General features: G+C 54.8%; 2 protein-coding genes across 12 annotated transcripts in view; one reads left to right on the forward strand and one right to left on the reverse strand.

Annotated features, from left to right (window-relative positions):
• Nucleotides 1-9,986, forward strand: part of LOC138730834 (protein CEPU-1) — a 395,605-nt gene extending 385,619 nt beyond the window's left edge. For 4 of the 5 annotated variants that reach the window (XM_069876358.1, XM_069876361.1, XM_069876360.1 and 1 more), the window contains 4 exons: nt 553-673; nt 2,373-2,524; nt 7,095-7,127; nt 8,507-9,986. In XM_069876358.1, the coding sequence (XP_069732459.1) occupies nt 553-673; nt 2,373-2,524; nt 7,095-7,127; nt 8,507-8,607 (407 nt within the window). In that variant the 3' untranslated portion in view covers nt 8,608-9,986. The remainder of the gene's footprint in view (nt 1-552; nt 674-2,372; nt 2,525-7,094; nt 7,128-8,506) is intronic. The other variant, XM_069876359.1, reaches the window with a different exon arrangement.
• A 4,621-nt stretch (nt 9,987-14,607) lies between these two features.
• Nucleotides 14,608-16,866, reverse strand: part of LOC138730836 (opioid-binding protein/cell adhesion molecule homolog) — a 328,199-nt gene continuing 325,940 nt past the window's right edge. For all 7 annotated transcript variants that reach the window (XM_069876367.1, XM_069876365.1, XM_069876366.1 and 4 more), the window contains one exon: nt 14,608-16,263. In XM_069876367.1, coding sequence (XP_069732468.1) covers nt 16,163-16,263 — 101 coding nt within the window. In that variant the 3' untranslated portion in view covers nt 14,608-16,162. The remainder of the gene's footprint in view (nt 16,264-16,866) is intronic.

A 16,866-nucleotide genomic window follows, 5' to 3' on the forward strand; every position in this document is an offset into this window, starting at 1 on the left:
CTTGCTGGGCTGCAGGGGTTGTTTAGCCTGGAGAAGAGGAGGCTGAGGGGAGACCTCATTGCTCTCTACAACTACCTGAAAGGAGGTTGTGGAGAGGAGGGAGCTGGGCTCTTCTCCCAAGGGACAGGGGACAGGACGAGAGGGAATGGCCTCAAGCTCCACCAGGGGAAGTTTAGGCTGAACATTAGGAAAAAATTTTCACGGAAAGGGTCATTGGTCCCTGGCAGAGGCTGCCCAGGGAGGGGGTTGAGTCACCTTCCCTGGAGGGGTTTAAGGGACGGGTGGACAAGGTGCTGAGGGACATGGTTTAGTGATTGATGGGAATGGTTGGACTCGATGATTGGGTGGGTCTCTTCCAACCTGATGATTCTATGAGCCCAAAACCCCTTGGACAGCAGCACCAGAGTGGCGGGACCTGGGCATGGGCTCAGAGTTGATTTTGGCTCCTTCCTGAGTGCAGGCAGAGAAAAGGGAGCTTGGAGAGCAAGGGGAGGGGATGGAATGCACCAAGGCTACTGGGTATTAACCCTGGATTTCCCATCTTCCCTGCAGACCCGCCGTACATCTCCGACGCCAAGAGCACCGGGGTGCCGGTGGGGCAGAAGGGCATCCTGCTGTGTGAAGCCTCCGCTGTCCCCTCCGCTGACTTCCAGTGGTACAAAGACGACAAGCGGTAAGAGCCCATGGGACCAAACCAGGAGGGCGGGTTCTTATCCCACGAGAGCTTCAGCAACGGGGCTGCAGGAGCATCCCCGAGAACCCTCAGTGCACGCTGGGTTTGGATGCTGAGACACACATTGTGTGCTTGTCCAAGGCTAATCTGGCCACCTCAGCAGGTGACGCTGCCCTTGGTATTTTTTAAAAACGAGCCGGAGCTTTATATTTAACTTAACACTGTCTGCGTGGTGGAAGATCAATGAGGGGCATTTGAGGGGAGTGGGAATTTTGCAGGAGCCTCTTTCAGCCAGATGGGGTTTGGTGTCCATCTGGGTAGGCAGAATGGGCAGGATCACTACTGCTTGTGCCTCCTGTTTCTGGTTTCGTGGTAAATACCCATTTGGGTGAAGCAGAATGGCCCAGAGCAATCTTGGCAGTGCAGATCCAAGAACCTCGGAGCGGATGAAATCCCAGTCATCTTTTTTAAACACTTTGGCTGGAAGGCGGCATCAGCCTCTTGCTCTTAGAAAGGCAGAAACGTGGTGTCAGTCAAGAAACAAGGTTTGCTAAAGCCACAGAAATGGCCTGCCCAGTGCTGGGGTGCAAGTTGACTTTTGGGGTCAACCGGTAGCTTGTGTCTTGCCAAAGCAGAAGCCCAAGGTTGTGGCTCAGAGGGAGGAGGGGGTAGGGTCCTACCATTGAACAAATGACTCTCTCTGACCCCTAGCAAAGCTTTTTAACCCCTTTTAGCGTTGCTTCTCCCTGGGAAGCCCAGAGGGTGGTGCATCCACGCACCCAGGATGAATCATGCAGGTCGAATTTGAGGCGTCTTCTTGCCAAAGCCATGCAGAAGCTAGAAGGGAGGTTGAGGCCATTGCTGAGGCTGTTTGGGAGGCAAGGAGCAGGCAGAGTGCACAAAGCAGCGGATGTTTGCATGTCTGATGAAAGGCTTCGCTCAGAAGTAGGTCAGATCACAAGGGCCTGCGAAGCGATGGCAGGAATGGGCTCAGCACACCCGGATTGGCAGTTGGAGCCGGGCAGGGGTGATAATGGGGATCCAGCACCTCCCAGGAGGAATTAGCCAGTGAAAGAGCTGCAGGAGCAAACGGGAGGGGGACACCAGTTCAGAGAAGTGAATGAACTTGGTTAATGCTTCAATAATTGAGCAAGGGCCTCTGTGGTGCACGGCGCAGAGCCCAGCACGGGGCTGGCATTTGGGTCCGGCAAAGGGGTTTGATGCAGCATGTGCTGCCTGTGAGCGATGCCAGCCCTGTCTCCTCATCTGCCTGCAAGGCCAGGGGTATGCAGGGGGTCAGGGAAAAGGGTGAGGAGGTGTCCTACAGAACCAGGAGGAGCCTTTGGGGCTGAGCTGAGCTAGAAGGTGAGTGGGAAGGAGCCTTTCTGAGGTACCATCACTGGGCGTGTGAGCATCCCGCCCTCTGCATGGCATTTGGCAAGATCCACAGCCGTCCCCTGCATCTGTAGACATCACGGGGATGGGGTGGGCTGGCAGCTAATGGACAAGACCCAGCAGAGCAGCATCCATCTCCCAGATCTCTCCAATACCTTTCCTTCTCCCTCTTTGTGCTTGGTCTTTCCCTCAAGCTCAACATCCCTGCTCTGAGGAGGGGACAAGGGGATAGCAGGTCATGGAAAATAGCGGGTACTTCCCATAACACCATCCCCATGACCCTCGTCTTCTGCCTTTCTTCCAGGCTGGCTGAAGGACAGAAAGGACTGAAAGTGGAGAACAAAGCCTTCTTCTCCAGACTGACTTTCTTCAATGTCTCTGAGCAGGACTACGGCAACTACACCTGCGTAGCCTCCAACCAGCTAGGAAACACCAATGCCAGCATGATCCTCTACGGTGAGTAGCACCAAGGGACTGGCCAGGGAGAGGGCATGGCCTAATGGTGAGACTGCTGATGTGTGAGACATGGGAAGGTCTCCCTTGTCTCTTGGGGTCAATGTGCATTTGCTGATGGCTCTTCCTGCTCCAGCACGTGGTTTGGAGGCTGTGGCAAGCCCAGGTGAAGTGTGACAGCCTCCAAGCCTACCTCCTGACTCAAGCCCTACGTCTGCCACTGCTCTGAGGTGTTCGGCACCATGTTCAGGGTCCATCATTGATGCAAAGTTAGGACTTTGCTGCAGGTTTCCATTGTCTGACTTTGATGAATACCTAGGAGAGTCTCTGTTTTAAGACTTCCTCCTATTTTGATTGGTGGGAGGGTCCTCAGGGTTGTCGTGGCAAATCTGCTGGACTGTACTGTGGTGCATCCATGCCTGCCCAAGAATAAACAGCCCCTGGGGCTTTGCCACCTTCCAGGTCACTTTTTCTACTCCTGCCAAGCAGGTACAGCCAGAGGGAGATGGGAAAGTGCAGAGGGTGGGCTTTGGACCCTCATCTGGGGGCTGTTTTCTCTGGATGCTGGAGCTGTGATGAGAGGGATGCATCCATCCAACATCACTCATGGCTGGGAAGGGCTATAATTAATCGAGACATTTCTCAAGCTCAGTGGCAGGATGGGAGTAGGGTGCTTCTCAGGTGCTCCTCAGATCCCTCTCACGGCCACTGAGAGCCAGAGATGGATGGATGGCAGACTTCATCCCTGGCCACTGCCGTGGGGCTATTTCCCTGCCAGGGATGTGGGGTGGGCAGTCCTCACTGCTGAACCATCCGGGAGAAGCCTTGGGCACTTCTCCTGACATCACCCCAACATTGTCCTCACCCATCCTCCCGCCAGCAGCCCCAGCCTGTGGCAAGCAGTGACCACGGGTGACGTTAACACCGGCCCGTGGTAAACAAACCGTGGAGTGGTGCAGAGGTTGGAATTAATCACTGCTAAGAGAGTTTGATGGAAGGCACCGACTTCCTACAGCCTCGAGCCCTCCTTGTGTTACAAACCCTTTCCTAGTATGTACAAAGGATTTAATTAAACCCATGGAGAGCGTGCAGGAGACCCCCTGTTCTGCAGCAGAGATGGGGCTGGAGCACATCAGGGTCCCAGTGGCTCCAAACATGAGGGCTTGGCCAGCTTGTAGGCGTGTGATGGTTGCGAGAAGTGGAAGGCAAGTAAAATGAAGTGAGGTAGGAGGAAGAGCATCCCTGGAAATCCAGCTTTTTTTGCCACCGTCCTCCTGCGTATCTTTGCAGAAGGCAATGCCCATCTTGTGTCTTCCTTTTGTCACCATTCTATGTGTGGGCAGCTTTTCTGGTTCAGTGTGAGTGGGTGCAGTTCCCGGCTTGACAGGGGCTTGGTAGGCACTTGTGTGGTGATTGCCACCCTTTTCTAATGGCCATGCAAGATGCTGTGTCCCTCCCAACCCCCTGAAGCAGCACATCCTTCTTAATCCTTGGATAATTTTGTTCTCCATGGAAGGGGAGTGACGTGTTGGCAACCAGCTGCCACCATCCTGAGCATCGCCTTCATGCTGGGCATCTCCCATGCTGGTTTCTGTGCAAACTCATAAATAATTTGTCGTTGTGTCATTTTTCTCTTCTGTCGTTTTCTTCCTGAGTTAGGGAACAAGGGAGCAGCGTGTGCTGGGCGGGTTGCAGGGCTCTGCACCATGAAATGCTGCATCCTTGGCTGTTCTGCCTTGTCTTCTCCTTGCCTCTTGTTATTACATGGCCAGAGGGGAGCAGAGGGGTAGACTAGCTTTCCTGTCCCCAAGCTCAACGAGATACAGTAAAGTAGAGTAGAATCACCAGGTTGGAAAAGATCCATCAGATCATCGGGTCCAACCATTCCCATCAATCACTAACCCATGTCCCTCAGCACCTCGTCCACCCGTCCCTTAAACCCCTCCAGGGAAGGGGACTCAACGCCCTCCCTGGGCAGCCTCTGCCAGCACCCAGTGACCCTTTCTGTGATATAGTGTCAGGTTATAGTGTGAAGTAGCATCAGGTTGGTTAGCACCTCGTTGCAACACGGTGTTGAGACCCTGGGAGGTGGTGTCTCCTTCTCCCTGTCCTCAGGAAGAGGTTGGATGTGGGAGTCTCAGTCTGGAGAGAGCAGAGAATGCCAGATTCCTGCTGTTGGTAGTTGCGTTGGGTTCCACTGAGCTTCAGCAGAGTTCATCCTTTCTTGGATGCTCAGCTCCATGGCCACAGCTCTCTGTAGAACTAACCTTGGGTGTTAATGAGCCTAACAACCATTTGTTCCCCCAAAAGTCTGTGCTGTAAGTGATGAACATTAGCGTCTTTACCTGCCTGTTAAGCAGTCATTAGCGTTGCCTAGGATCTAGCTCTCTTCCCTGCCAGGCCTTCTGGTGTCCCCAATAACACCTTTTTCAGGGAGATGGACACCTCTGTTGGAAGGAGCCCGGAGGATCTTATGAAGATGATCCCAGGGCTGGAGCACCACTGCTATGAGGGCAGGCTGAGAAAGTTGGGGTGGTTCAGCCTGAGAAGAGAAGGTTCTGTGGAAACCTTAGAGTGGCCCCACTAAATGGGGCTGACAAGCTGGGGAGGGACTTTATACAAGGGCATGTAGTGATAGGACAAGGGGGAATGGATTTAAATTGGAGGGGGGAAGATTTAGATTACATATTAGGAAGAAATTCCTCATGATGAGGGTGGGGAGGCCCTGGCCCAGGTTGCCCAGAGCAGGGGTGGCTGCCCCATCCCTGGAGGGGTTCAAGGCCAGGTTGGATGGGGCTTGGAGCCCCTGGTCCAGTGGGAGGTGTCCCTGCCCATGGCAGGGGTTGGAACTAGACGGGCTTTAAGGTTCCTTCCAATCCAAATAATATGCTGACTCTCTGGAACCACAGAGCCACCACAGCCTCGATTCGGAGAGACCAAAACCAGCTGTGCCAGGCAGCCAGCACAGCCTGGTCTGTATGTAGGTCCTTAGCCTTGATGTTGTAGGCTTCCTATGGGTTTATGGAGTTAAAATCTTAAATATTCTGGGACCCTGGCATCCGCAGATGCAGGCTGGGTGAAAAGCCCCCCTAAGAATAAGGATTCCTTCTTTCTGCTGATGGCTTTGTGAGGGGCCTGTCAGTTATTTGGTTTCTAACCCACGTGTGATGTTTTCTGTGGCTTGTGCCGTGATGGCAGCACCGGGCGAGATGCAGTGCCATGCAAAATCTAAACCTATTTAATGATCCCTTTTAGCTTTGTCTGTCTGGTTGTGACTCCTACCAGGGAATGAAACTGGATTACTTTGACCACCCATCATTTCATTAAAGCGACATTGATTTAATGATCCTTTTCAGTCTTTAGTAATTGAGTCCTCTTAGGGGGTGAAGGTTCCCCAGGCCACCAAACCCACTGTGGACCCGAGGGGACCATGACACGTGGGGGGCTCCTGGTGCAGGGCTCCCTGACACTGCCAGGAATAAACTCCCCCCCATAATTATCAGCAAGGAAAGTGGCTTCGTGTGCTGTTATCGAGCGTCAGAGGCCTGAGCTCTCTGGTCCCTAAGCAACCGATGCCTGTGGTCCAGCAATTAATGTGCCTTTATTTATCGTAATGGAAGATAAGAAAGAAGTTGCATGTGATGGCTGCGCTACCTGTGGCATGAAAAATGACTTTATAAGATTTTGGGGGACAATTTTGTGAGTTATCCCCTTTTCCCTGAAGCTGAGCAAGTGTTTTAGTTCCCCCACCTCCCCCAAAAGCAGGTTTAATCCCTGCGGGTACCATGACGTGAGCCTCTCCAGGGCTGTGTGACAGAGGCTAATGTAGCATAGATCTTTTTAATCCTTTTTTTAATCTAATTTTTCAGGGAGGTCAACTGGTGCTTTATTTAACACGTAGCACTTGTTATTACAGTCCTGCTGCCTCATTCAGCGGCTCATTTGGTGCTGTCTGTAATGTGATGGAGTGCTCGGTGGAACCACATCATTTGGTTGAGTTGAGGAAAAGAAAAGCCCTCCAAACTTCTCAATCCGTTGTGCGGTTTGCGTTGTGTCCTGGAGGCTGGTGTCGGGTGATAGAGCCATTTGGGATGTTGCAGGGATCCAACCCTCTTGGGATGTTGCAGGGATCAAACCCACTTGGGATGTTGCAGGGGACAAACCCATTTGGGATCTTGCAGGGAACAAACCTATTTAGGATGCTGCAAGAAGAATGGTCCTGAACCTGTGCCAGAAGGGAAGCAGGAGGAGTATGGAGGAGACATGAACCCCCAGAGCATCCCCAATCACAGCCCCTGTGCTTTCCTTTTTGCTCGAGGTGCAACCATGGACTTTTTCCAGGTCCTACCCAGGTTTGGGGTTCTGCAGGTGGCTCTTCTCAGCTCATGCCGCAGTCTTCCCGGACAGGGGGACCGTGGAGTGGGGTGCGATTTAGGCAGCAGCATCCCATTTGCTCCCCCATCACTTGTTTTTTTGCCCGGCCCCAGGTCGAGGGCAGGCTGAGTGAAGCATCTTAAGCCTGCGGTTTCCATTGCTCTTTTGCCTTAACTTTCCCTTGTTCTTTAATTTTTAGAAGAGACAACAACTGCTCTGACACCCTGGAAAGGTCAGTAATTTGGGGCCCCTGCAACGCCAGTGCTCCCCCTGCTCCACTTTCCCGTGGGCCCCGCCAGCTCCTGCCCCAACCGGGTGCCTCAGCACCCACCGCCTCGACCTCCCACCCCACCGCTCCTGCTGGGATAGCAATGAATTAGGACTTTCTCACTGTTGTCTAGCTACCCTCCTGTCCTGCAAGCCTGTTGTGCCCGTCTGGTGCTGGTCTGTGTCCTCTGCATGCCCCGTCCCCGTGTCGCAGCCCCCTGCTCCCCTGCTCCTTCTCCATTGCTGCTGCAAAAAGCAGGGATGTTTCTGTGATCTGCTTTTCCCGTGTTGCTGTCTAAGTGGGTCTTGCGTCCAATCCTTCCTCCTCTAGGATGCTTCTACTTCGGGATGTGGTAGGGGTGAAGGGGCATCTGACCCCCTTCCAGGCGTTATTCATGGCCAGCTGGCTTGTTGTCATCTTGAGTTTTGGGGCTTCGTAGCCTTTATTTGTGATGCATCCCTTGGGATGTCTTGTAGATGTCAGGAGGTAGCACAGAGCCAGTTCCATCTCCAGATCCACCCTTGTGCACGGCTTCTTGGCCATGCTGAGATTTGGAGCTAAGCAGGAAACGTTATGAGGTGTCTGTGAGCGTGTTGGAAGCGTTTTGCCAGCAGGAGATGAAGTGGTTGATGGGTTTCAGTGCCCGGGTCAGGCTTTGAAGTGAGGGAACGTGTCCTGGGGTTCCAAAAGCAGTTTCATAAGATTTGTGGGCAACCACTCTGGATGCCTTCCTGAGGTCTTTTCCCAGGATGCCTTCCTGAGGACTTTTCCCAGTCTAGCATTCCCCTTGGCCAACTATTTGGGGTATTTTATTGAAAGCCACTGGGTTAGGCGCCCTCCACATCCTTTCCCATGGAGAGCTTTGAGTTCCTCACCCCCAACTATGATACCCAAAGGGAACTTTTCTTGGCATGGACGAGCTTGGCTCTTCTTGACAACCCTTCTCATCCCATCTTGTTCTTCTTGTGATGGCCCAGGTAGCGTGGATAGCGTTGGGTAAAAACTATCATCTCCGCAGTGGTAACTTAGCTGCAAACAATTTTGGAGGAAGGGCAAAGGATGCTGGAGAAGGTCGGTTGGTGGGGATGGGCTTGAGATGGGGACTCGGGGCTGAAGCCGGGACCATGGAGGGGCTGTGTCCAAAGACCAGGTTCAATGGAGATGGGAATGGGTGATGCTGTAGCCTAGAGGATGGCAAAGGTGGTGGATGGCGATGCCAGCGGAGCTCTCTCGTGCAATAGCACCAGGGGCCCAGATGGTGTGGGCTTGTTCTTCTTGATGTTGTGTTTTACGGGGTTTGTTGGCTTTGTTAAGCATGCAGGTGTGTCTGTCCTTTCCCACAGGTCCCGGCGCGGTGCACGACGGGAACAACGGTGCGTGGCGGCGAGGCGGCTGCGGTTGGCTGCTGGCCCTCCCGCTCGCCCAGCTCGCCCGCCAGTTTTGACCCCCGAGCCGGCCCGCGGAGAAGCGGCGGCGACGACCACGGCCAGCGAGCGCAAGCAGAAAGGAGAGGAAGAAGAAGAAGAAGAAGAAGTGTTCACCGTTTCCGAAAATATTCATATGAATTGAGAGAGTATCCGGCCAGGCCACCTGGGGAAGGGGGAGAGAGGAAAAACACGCAAAAAAAAAAATAAAACCACAATGGGAATTTGGAAAGGAAAGAGGAAAACAAAACAAAAACAAATCCGAGGCTTCCTGCTGAAGATGCAACGCGACCGAGTCTTTTTCTTTTCCCTCGATTATTTTCTTTTGGCTCTCACCCTTTTTCCCTCCCCGGTTTCGCTGTTCTCTGCCATGGGCCAGCGCGGAGGATGGATGGGGACATCGCGGCGCTTTCCCAACCCCATCCCCTTCGCCGCCCCTGCCCACCCGCTCCCTCCCACGGGGACCCCTCTGTCTGGATGCACCAGTTTTCTTGGCTGAGCTTTCCCCGTCTTCTCATGGACTGTGCTGCCATTTGTGTTCCAGAAAAAAAAATTAAATATATATATATATACATGTATACATATATATATATATGTGTATAGGTATATAGATCTTCAACAGTTACCACCCTGCCACCAATGGAAAGGGAGGAAGGAGCCCGGCGTCGAGCCACATGCATCCATTGTACCACCCGCGGACATCGTGAATGATAAGGGATTCTGAGTCATGGTTAATTTTATTAATTATATTTTCTGATACGAGCCTAGAACTCTTAGTTCCTAAAAAACAGAAATGCAAAAAAAAAAAAAATAAGAGGAGAAAAAAAAAAAAAATGCTGGAAAGGAGAAGGGGAGCAAGCGGAGAGAAGAAGTTGGTTTGCCGAGTGCCACGCACCCAAGGAGGCGACCGAGCAAGACGATGAATTGAGGAGGAGGAGAAGGAATCCCGCGCCAAAACTCCCCGAAACCGGCCCAAAAAAGCGGTCGTCTGAACAGTTCCTGCCGAGGGCACGGGCACCGCTTGCCGTGCGTCGAGGCGGAGGGAGACACTGAATCTTTTTATGGGATATATATATACAGTATATATAAATATACATATATATATATATAATTTCTTTTTTGTTAGAGTTCTAGCCACGGTTCCCAGCAGGGTCCTTCCGCTGCCATTACTGCATGCTGTATATGGAGTTAGGTGTGTATCGGTCCTCAAAACGAGACGAGGCGAGCGTCTCGCTCCACGCGTCCCCGAATCCCCTCACCTTTCCGCCCTCGGGTCGCCGGCGAGAAAGGCCCATGGGGGACCGGGGTCCCTCTCCATCACCTTTTGCGGCAGATTAAAGCGAACCGAGGGACAGAGGGAGATCTATATAGCTCAGTTTTATATTTTTATATATATATATGTATATGTGCGTGTGTGTGTGTGTATATATATATATATAAAAAACAAAAAAAACTAAGGAAAAGAAGGCGAAGCGATCGGCTGTCAGCCGAAATGCAGGAATTGATCGACTCGCGGTCGGTTTTCCTCCTTCGGTTACCTTTCCTTCCCTGCAGCCGATGGCGAGGGGCGCGCGGGGGGCGCGGGCGGGCGGGCGGCGAGGGGGCTCTCTCTGCCTATCCATTAAAACGATTGTTCCATGTGGCCGCTCCGTCTGGTTGTGCTGCTCATTGCCGCCGGGGCCACCCGATCGACGCTCGACTCCCTCTGTGCCACCGGGGAGGGACAGGGGTGGGGGGGAACGGCAGTCGGAGCCGTCGCTTGGACCTCCCCAGCGAGCCTGACCTGCTGTCCCAGGTAAGGATTTGGTGAGTAGATGAGGGCAAGCACAGCTCTGCCCTATTCCCCGCCCCGTGCAGGATCCTGCTTGGGTCCCTAAAAGCTTTCCAGGTAGCCCTCGTTGCAGGTGGAGCACCCAGAGCAAGTCCCATGGCGTGGAGAGGGACAGCAATGTGAGGCGGGTGTGGGAAATGTTCCCCTACATGAAGCTGCAACAGGCTGGAGTTTTGGTCTAGGTGCAACTTGCTGTCCATGCAGGAGGATCATGTGTCAGGTTTGACTTGTGTCTTGGGTTTTGCTGATGTGTAGAAGGTTACTCGGTGCATTTGGTCCTTAGCCTTGACCACAGCCTCCAGTGTTCCGGCTTCTTCAAGCCACCTGGCATGTTATTTTAGGATTAGATGCTGATTGTTAGCAATTGCAGGGCTGGTTTTATTGGGCTTTTCTTACTTCTTGACTCTACAATGAGTTTGTGCAACCTGAGAGATGAGCACGGAGAAGAAGGAGAGGGCAAAAGGGATGGTCGGGACTTGCCTTGTGCAGTGGCTGAGTGACGCCGGCACGAGGCAAGGGAAGAGCCGTGCTCCAAGGCTTCATTGCACATTCCAAGGAAGGGAGAGGGACTTGGGGACAGGGTGGCACAGGAGGTGGCTGGTCAGCCCAGCCCCACAGGGTTGTGCAGGAGCCAGCCCATGGTTTACAGAAAAAGCCTTGCAGCCAGGTTTTCTCTTTGGCAGCAGACATCCCTCTGCCTCTCCCAGGGGAAAGGATGGTGGAGGTCCATGTGAAGGTCTTCGGACTCCCAAGCTGTGGGAGAGTGGGTCTGGCAGGAGAAACAGCGCCCAAGCACTGCAGGGGAGGCATTGGGAGGGATCCTACCTGGCACCAAAGGATGGATACGGAGGTAACAAGGCTGCCTTCCTCTGCAATTGTAAATATTTTTGGTCCTGTAGGTGAGAAATCAAGGAGTGGCCCGTGCCAGAGTTTGAAGGACAAAGAGCAATTTAGAGAGAGAGAGGGGCTGCATGATGGATGCATTTAGGTATTAATTACGTATGTACTGGTGTCTCTGGGTGATGGGGAGGGGTGGAAGTCACGCCTGAAATACACCCTCCATCCCTCTGAGGTCCTTGCCCTTAGGCACAGGTTGGGTTGTGCCAATAGACACAAGAATGCTCCACCTCAAACCAAGAAGGGAGCTGGTGGGGACTCTGTGACCGGGCTTGTGGTGGAAAGTGGCTGTGTGGCCTCCCTGGCACTTGGCGATTGGATAAAGGGATGATGTAGGCAAGGTGTTTGGGTGTGCTGTGAGCATTTGGGCGTCTGTAGGGATTGTTCCACTGCGGAGGCAGGTCCATCACCAGGTACCTAGCAGAGCAGAACCAGGCATGGTCAGATTGGGAGCCCAGAGAGTGCAGGGCTCCTCCTGGACCTCTATCCTGGAGAGGCTGTTGTTGGGTTTTGGGAAGCACTTACCTTCAGGGCTGCTCGAGGGGGTCAGCAGAGGTGTCCTCGATGTGTGAAGATGCAGTCACTTGTGGTGGTGCTGGGATGGAGCTGTTTGCTTCCTTAGCCATGTGCTGTCAGCAGCAAAGAGTTCGTTGTGGGGTTCAGGAGATGATAAACTCTTGGGCCCAGGCTTTTCAGTCACGTCTCGGGGAAGGCACAGGGCGGGTCTGGTCCAGCCAAGGGGACAGCTCAAAGCAGGTGACCCTCTGATACTTCCAGTGTTGTCACATTCCTCCCCTGTGGTTGCCCCAGCAGCCTTCTCATCCTGGGACATACAGCTGAGAGACAACAGCCTTGGGATTTACTTTGGGGAAAAAGGAACTCTTCATCTACTTGGTGGCCATCCAAGCTCCGCTGGTGGCAAACAGCAACGAGAAAACCAGGCATCCAACCAGGCAACACGCATCTGAGTTGGTCAGTAAGGTGCAGACACCAAAGTCTGGCAGCAGCCAAACCCGTGCTGGGGGAGCTCATGGACTATTTTCTCCTGGTTGATGGGTGGAAAGGTGTGGCATCTCCTGGGAACCCCAGTTTTGGGGATGCGATTGTAGCTGCGCCGAGGAGATGCTGAGGGTCATGGCTCCTTCTGGTCCTAGTCCTTAATGTCTTTGTCCTTTGATGGAGGTGTTTTGTCCATGTCGCATGCCATCAGATCGCAATAGGAGCTTAAAAGCCTGGCAGCTGTAGAGGTGCCCCTCGCACGAGGGTGGGCTTAGTTGTTGGAGCCAGTGTCGTTAGAAGATGATGGAGGAAATAATGAGAATGGCTCAGTCACTTAAAGAAGGTCCCAAATCATGCCATTTCTATGGAAATGTAGGTTGAACGATGAGAGCAAAGCTGCTCCTTACCCGGCAAGGGTTCTGCCAACAGGTACGTGCTCATCAGCGGCCGGGGACGCAGGCAGGTGGGACCCAGAACCTACTGGTGGAGCCACAAAGTTGGTTCCTGGGGGAGGTGGGAGACAGGGAAATGGGCTGAATGGCAACAGGCCCACGATCAAGGGGCTCGAAGCGCTGCTGTCGCAGGGGTCGATTAAAAGAGGCTGAAACAAAGCATCAGGCAAGGCTACAGGAGCACCAGAGGTCTTGGGAGACCTCGCTGGGCACGCGGGGTCCGCGAAGCAAATCCCCGAAGGTACAAAGTTCGTCAAACTTTATTGATACACTGCACAATCACAACCATCTCTTATTCTTGCCGAATTAGAAAAGGTTACAACTACAATGTAACATGCACAAATCTCAGGTAGTATAGCCACCCTTGGAATACAATGATCGACGGAAACTCAAGACCGGCCATCGCAGCCGTCAGCAAGAGAGAGAGAGAGAGACCAGGGAGCCGGGCTCCCCCCAACCCCGCGTGCCCAGCTGCCCCCCGAGCGTCCCAACGTGGAGAGCAGTGGTCACCAAGGGGTCTGCCGGCGGTGCCGGCCTCAGACAGCCAACATGTTCCTCACAATGGCACGTTACATGGCACGAGAAAGTTGAACGCCGTCCTGGTGGAGGAGGACAGGGGAGCCGACCTGGCCCAGGGAGGAGAAGAATGGGGGGCATGGGGAGGGTGGGGTGGTGCCACCACCAGCTCTGCTGGCCTCGGCTTGCATCCCAGCCTCTTCTTCTTGTTGGGACCTCTGTTCTTCAACACACCACAGCCTCTGACCCTGCGCATCTAGGCGAGTTCAGTGTTTCTGACATAGGAATTCGGGGCCGGCGTGAGGATAGGGGGTGGGAATGTCGTCACGGGGAGGCGTGGAGTGGGGAAGGCTTTGGGAAAAGGCATCTCCTGCCCCCTAAGGGTACTTTCAGAGCAGGCACATGGCAAAGGATACGTGTGCCAGCTGAAGACGGTGGCAGATCTGCTCCATGAAGGTGCCCAGGGCCGTGGGGTAGGACCAGGATCGCTGCTGATGCCACCTTTCCAGGATGCCAGTGGAGAAGCAGAGCAGCACAAGGACAGCAGGACAGGGATATGGTGGCATCCAGTAAGCCAGGCTTCCTTCCTTGGTCCATGTGGCTTTTTCCCAATGAGCCACGGTCCACACTGACCATCCAGGGTGTGGGGTAGGAGCATCCACTAGGATTTTGTAGCTGTTGGTTATTATTTATTTCGCGATAGCCCTGAGCCACGTGCCGCTCAGCACAGGTCCCAGGCAGCCCAGTGACAGCAGGGATGCTGCGTGGAGGACGGGGTGGTGGCCCGTGGTGGCCTCTGGCTCAGAGCCGGGGGGGAGCTCTGCCAAGAACTGTCAACCCCAGCTTCCTCGCAGCCACAGAAAGCAGCACAGGGAGGTTTCGGCAGCCGAGTTTGCGTGGGAAAGACTTTGTGTGTGCAGCCGTTGCTTTTAAACCTTCTTGGAGGGCGAAGGAAGGGGGAAGGCACAGGGATGCGTCAGGACAGGGTGGGGGGCTTGGTGTGCTTGCTCAGCATGTTGCCATAGAGTCGAGTCTCCCTGTCGCAGGGTCCAGCGCTACACGTCACTTCGGGAGCAAGATGGGAGGCTCCATCCCTGAATGGTGGCTCCACAGTGTTCCCAGGTGGCCACAGAGCATCAGGAAGGGTCAGAGCTGCCACCATGTAACGAGCAAGAGGGATCACGGCATGAAGTGCTGTTTGGTGCACGATTCCATATGCAGGGAGGCAGCGCAGCTGCTGCCATCGTGGGTGGCAAGGGAGGAGGTGGCAGCTCCCAGGGTGGGTGGAGGAAGCGGAGGGCAGGGTCTGGGTGCATCCATTTCGCTGTTGAAAGCGAGTCGCAGCAGGGAGGATCGGCAGGCAGCAAGCCAGGGGCACAGGAGCCACCCTTGATCCCGCTGTGCCGGTGCAGCAAATGGACAGAGCCCGAGCCTCCTCCGCAGAGTGAAACACATCAGACTCACCCCAGGCAGGACCACACAGCGGGCGTGAGAAAAGGCAAAGTGTGTGGACACTGCAGCTCAGAAGGGGACCTCGCATCCCTTCTGTCCCTTGAAGAAGCAAAGGTACTTGGTCAAACAAAACGGGGAGGCCACACTGGGAGACGGACCAGGGAGGTGCAGAGCAGCTGATGTGCAGATCTCGCAGCTGGGAGATGGACCAGGGAGGTGCAGAGCAGCTGAGGGGCAGATCGCATGGCTGGGAGACGGACCAGGGAGGTGCAGAGCAGGTGAGGAGCAGATCTCGCAGCTGGGAGATGGACCAGGGAGGTGCAGAGCAGCTGATGTGCAGATCTCGCGGCTGGGAGATGGACCAGGGAGGTGCAGAGCAGCTGATGTGCAGATCTCGCGGCTGGGAGATGGACCACGGAGGTGCAGAGCTGCTGAGGGGCAGATCTCGCGGCTGGGAGATGGACCAGGGAGGTGCAGAGCAGCTGAGAGGCAGATCTCGTGGCTGGGAGTGCACGATCCCTTCCCCTCCAGGTACGTGCAGATGGGTGAGAGCATTGGAGCCACAGGAAAAGGTGTCTCGCTGTGTGGTTTAGTGCCTCTTCCCAGTGTTTTTGGCACTGTGCTTTTGATGGGCAGGCTGTAAAGTGCTTGGAAAACAACCCCAGAGGAACCTCCTGGACAAGCAGTGCATCAGGGTGAGATCCACAGAGCAAGTCCTGCTGTTAGAGGAGGCAGCAGCAGAGCAGTCGAGGGTCTGGAGTGAGGAGGAGCAACAGGTGAGTAAGCCAGGGCGATGGGAAGTCCCCATGAGGGCAGGCAGTGGTCCTCAGGGCTCACTTTCCTGGGAAAGCAGCAGCTTCGTGCCCCCAGGAAGGTGAGTGGGTTTTGGAGGAGGAAGGAATATGATGTCAGCTGCGAGAAAGAGTAGCAGGAGGTGCACGACGCCTGTTGTATTGGGTGGCCCCTTTGGAAAGGGCTGGCAACGTTGGGAACGCTTAGAGAGGAGCTTTGGCGGCGAGAACTGACATTCAGGACTGAGAGGGCTGAAGGCAGAGCCGGGGGGCTTCAACCTTGGGGTCTTCTTGGGGCGTAGGCGGCTTAGCGAGACGATGAAATGGAAACCCCCGGCGACGGCTCCGGGCAGCGCCGTGTCCCCCGCAGGGAGCCCTGTCCATGCCGGACCGCGTCCCTGGGGTGATGGTGGCAGGTGACAGTCTGGTGGCACGTGGTGGGATCTGTACAGCGTAACCGGCGGCGAGAATGATCCCGGCACATGGGAGACGTGGCCATCCTCGGACGCTCGGCGGCACCGCCCGTCCTCCGGCGCGTCGCCCGTCCGACACAGAGGAGTCCCTGGGCAGCGCGGCGGGCTGAGCCCGCGGCGGGGGAGAGGCGCGGCAGGGCCTCCCGGGACCCTCCGCTCCCTTATCAAAAGCCAAGGAGGAGGCGAGCGAGGAGGGCAGCCCAGAGGCCGAGCCCGGTGGCTGCCCGGGATGCTGCGTTGCCACCGTCGTGCACCGCTCCGGGCCCTGTGCGGGACAGAAAAGAAGGGGAAGATGGCATTAGGGCTGGAAGTGAGTGTAAGACTTTGCGTTGACGCAAGGAACATGCTCAGATGTTGTCCTCGTCGGTGGTAGTCTGCCCACCTGCCTCGCCTCCACCTCTGCCTCCTCCTTTTCTAAACAGAATCATGGAATGGTTTGGATTGGAAAGGAACTTAAAGCCCACCCAATCCCACACCCTGCCACGGGCAGGGACACCCCCCACTGGATCAGGGGCTCATCCAACCTGGCCTTGAACCCCTCCAGGGATGGGGCAGCCACCCCTGCTCTGGGCAACCTGGGCCTCCCCACCCTCACAGGGAAACATTTCTTCCTAAGATCTCATCTCAATCTATCTCCCCTCTTTCAGTTGAAAATCGTCCTCCGTCGTCCTATCCCTGTGCTTCCTGCACTGATCCAGAGCCCCTCCCCAGCTTTCCCAGTGCTCCTTTCAGCATTGGAAGCTGCTCTAAGGTCTCCCTGCAGCCTTCTCTTCTCCAGGCTGAACGACCCCAACTCTCTCAGCCTGTCCTCATACAGGAGATGCTCCTGCCTCTTCATCCTCATCCTCTTCCTTGCTGGACAAATAGG

The sequence above is a fragment of the Phaenicophaeus curvirostris genome, chromosome 25 (genome assembly GCF_032191515.1).
Source record: "Phaenicophaeus curvirostris isolate KB17595 chromosome 25, BPBGC_Pcur_1.0, whole genome shotgun sequence".
Classification (NCBI taxonomy): domain Eukaryota; kingdom Metazoa; phylum Chordata; class Aves; order Cuculiformes; family Cuculidae; genus Phaenicophaeus; species Phaenicophaeus curvirostris.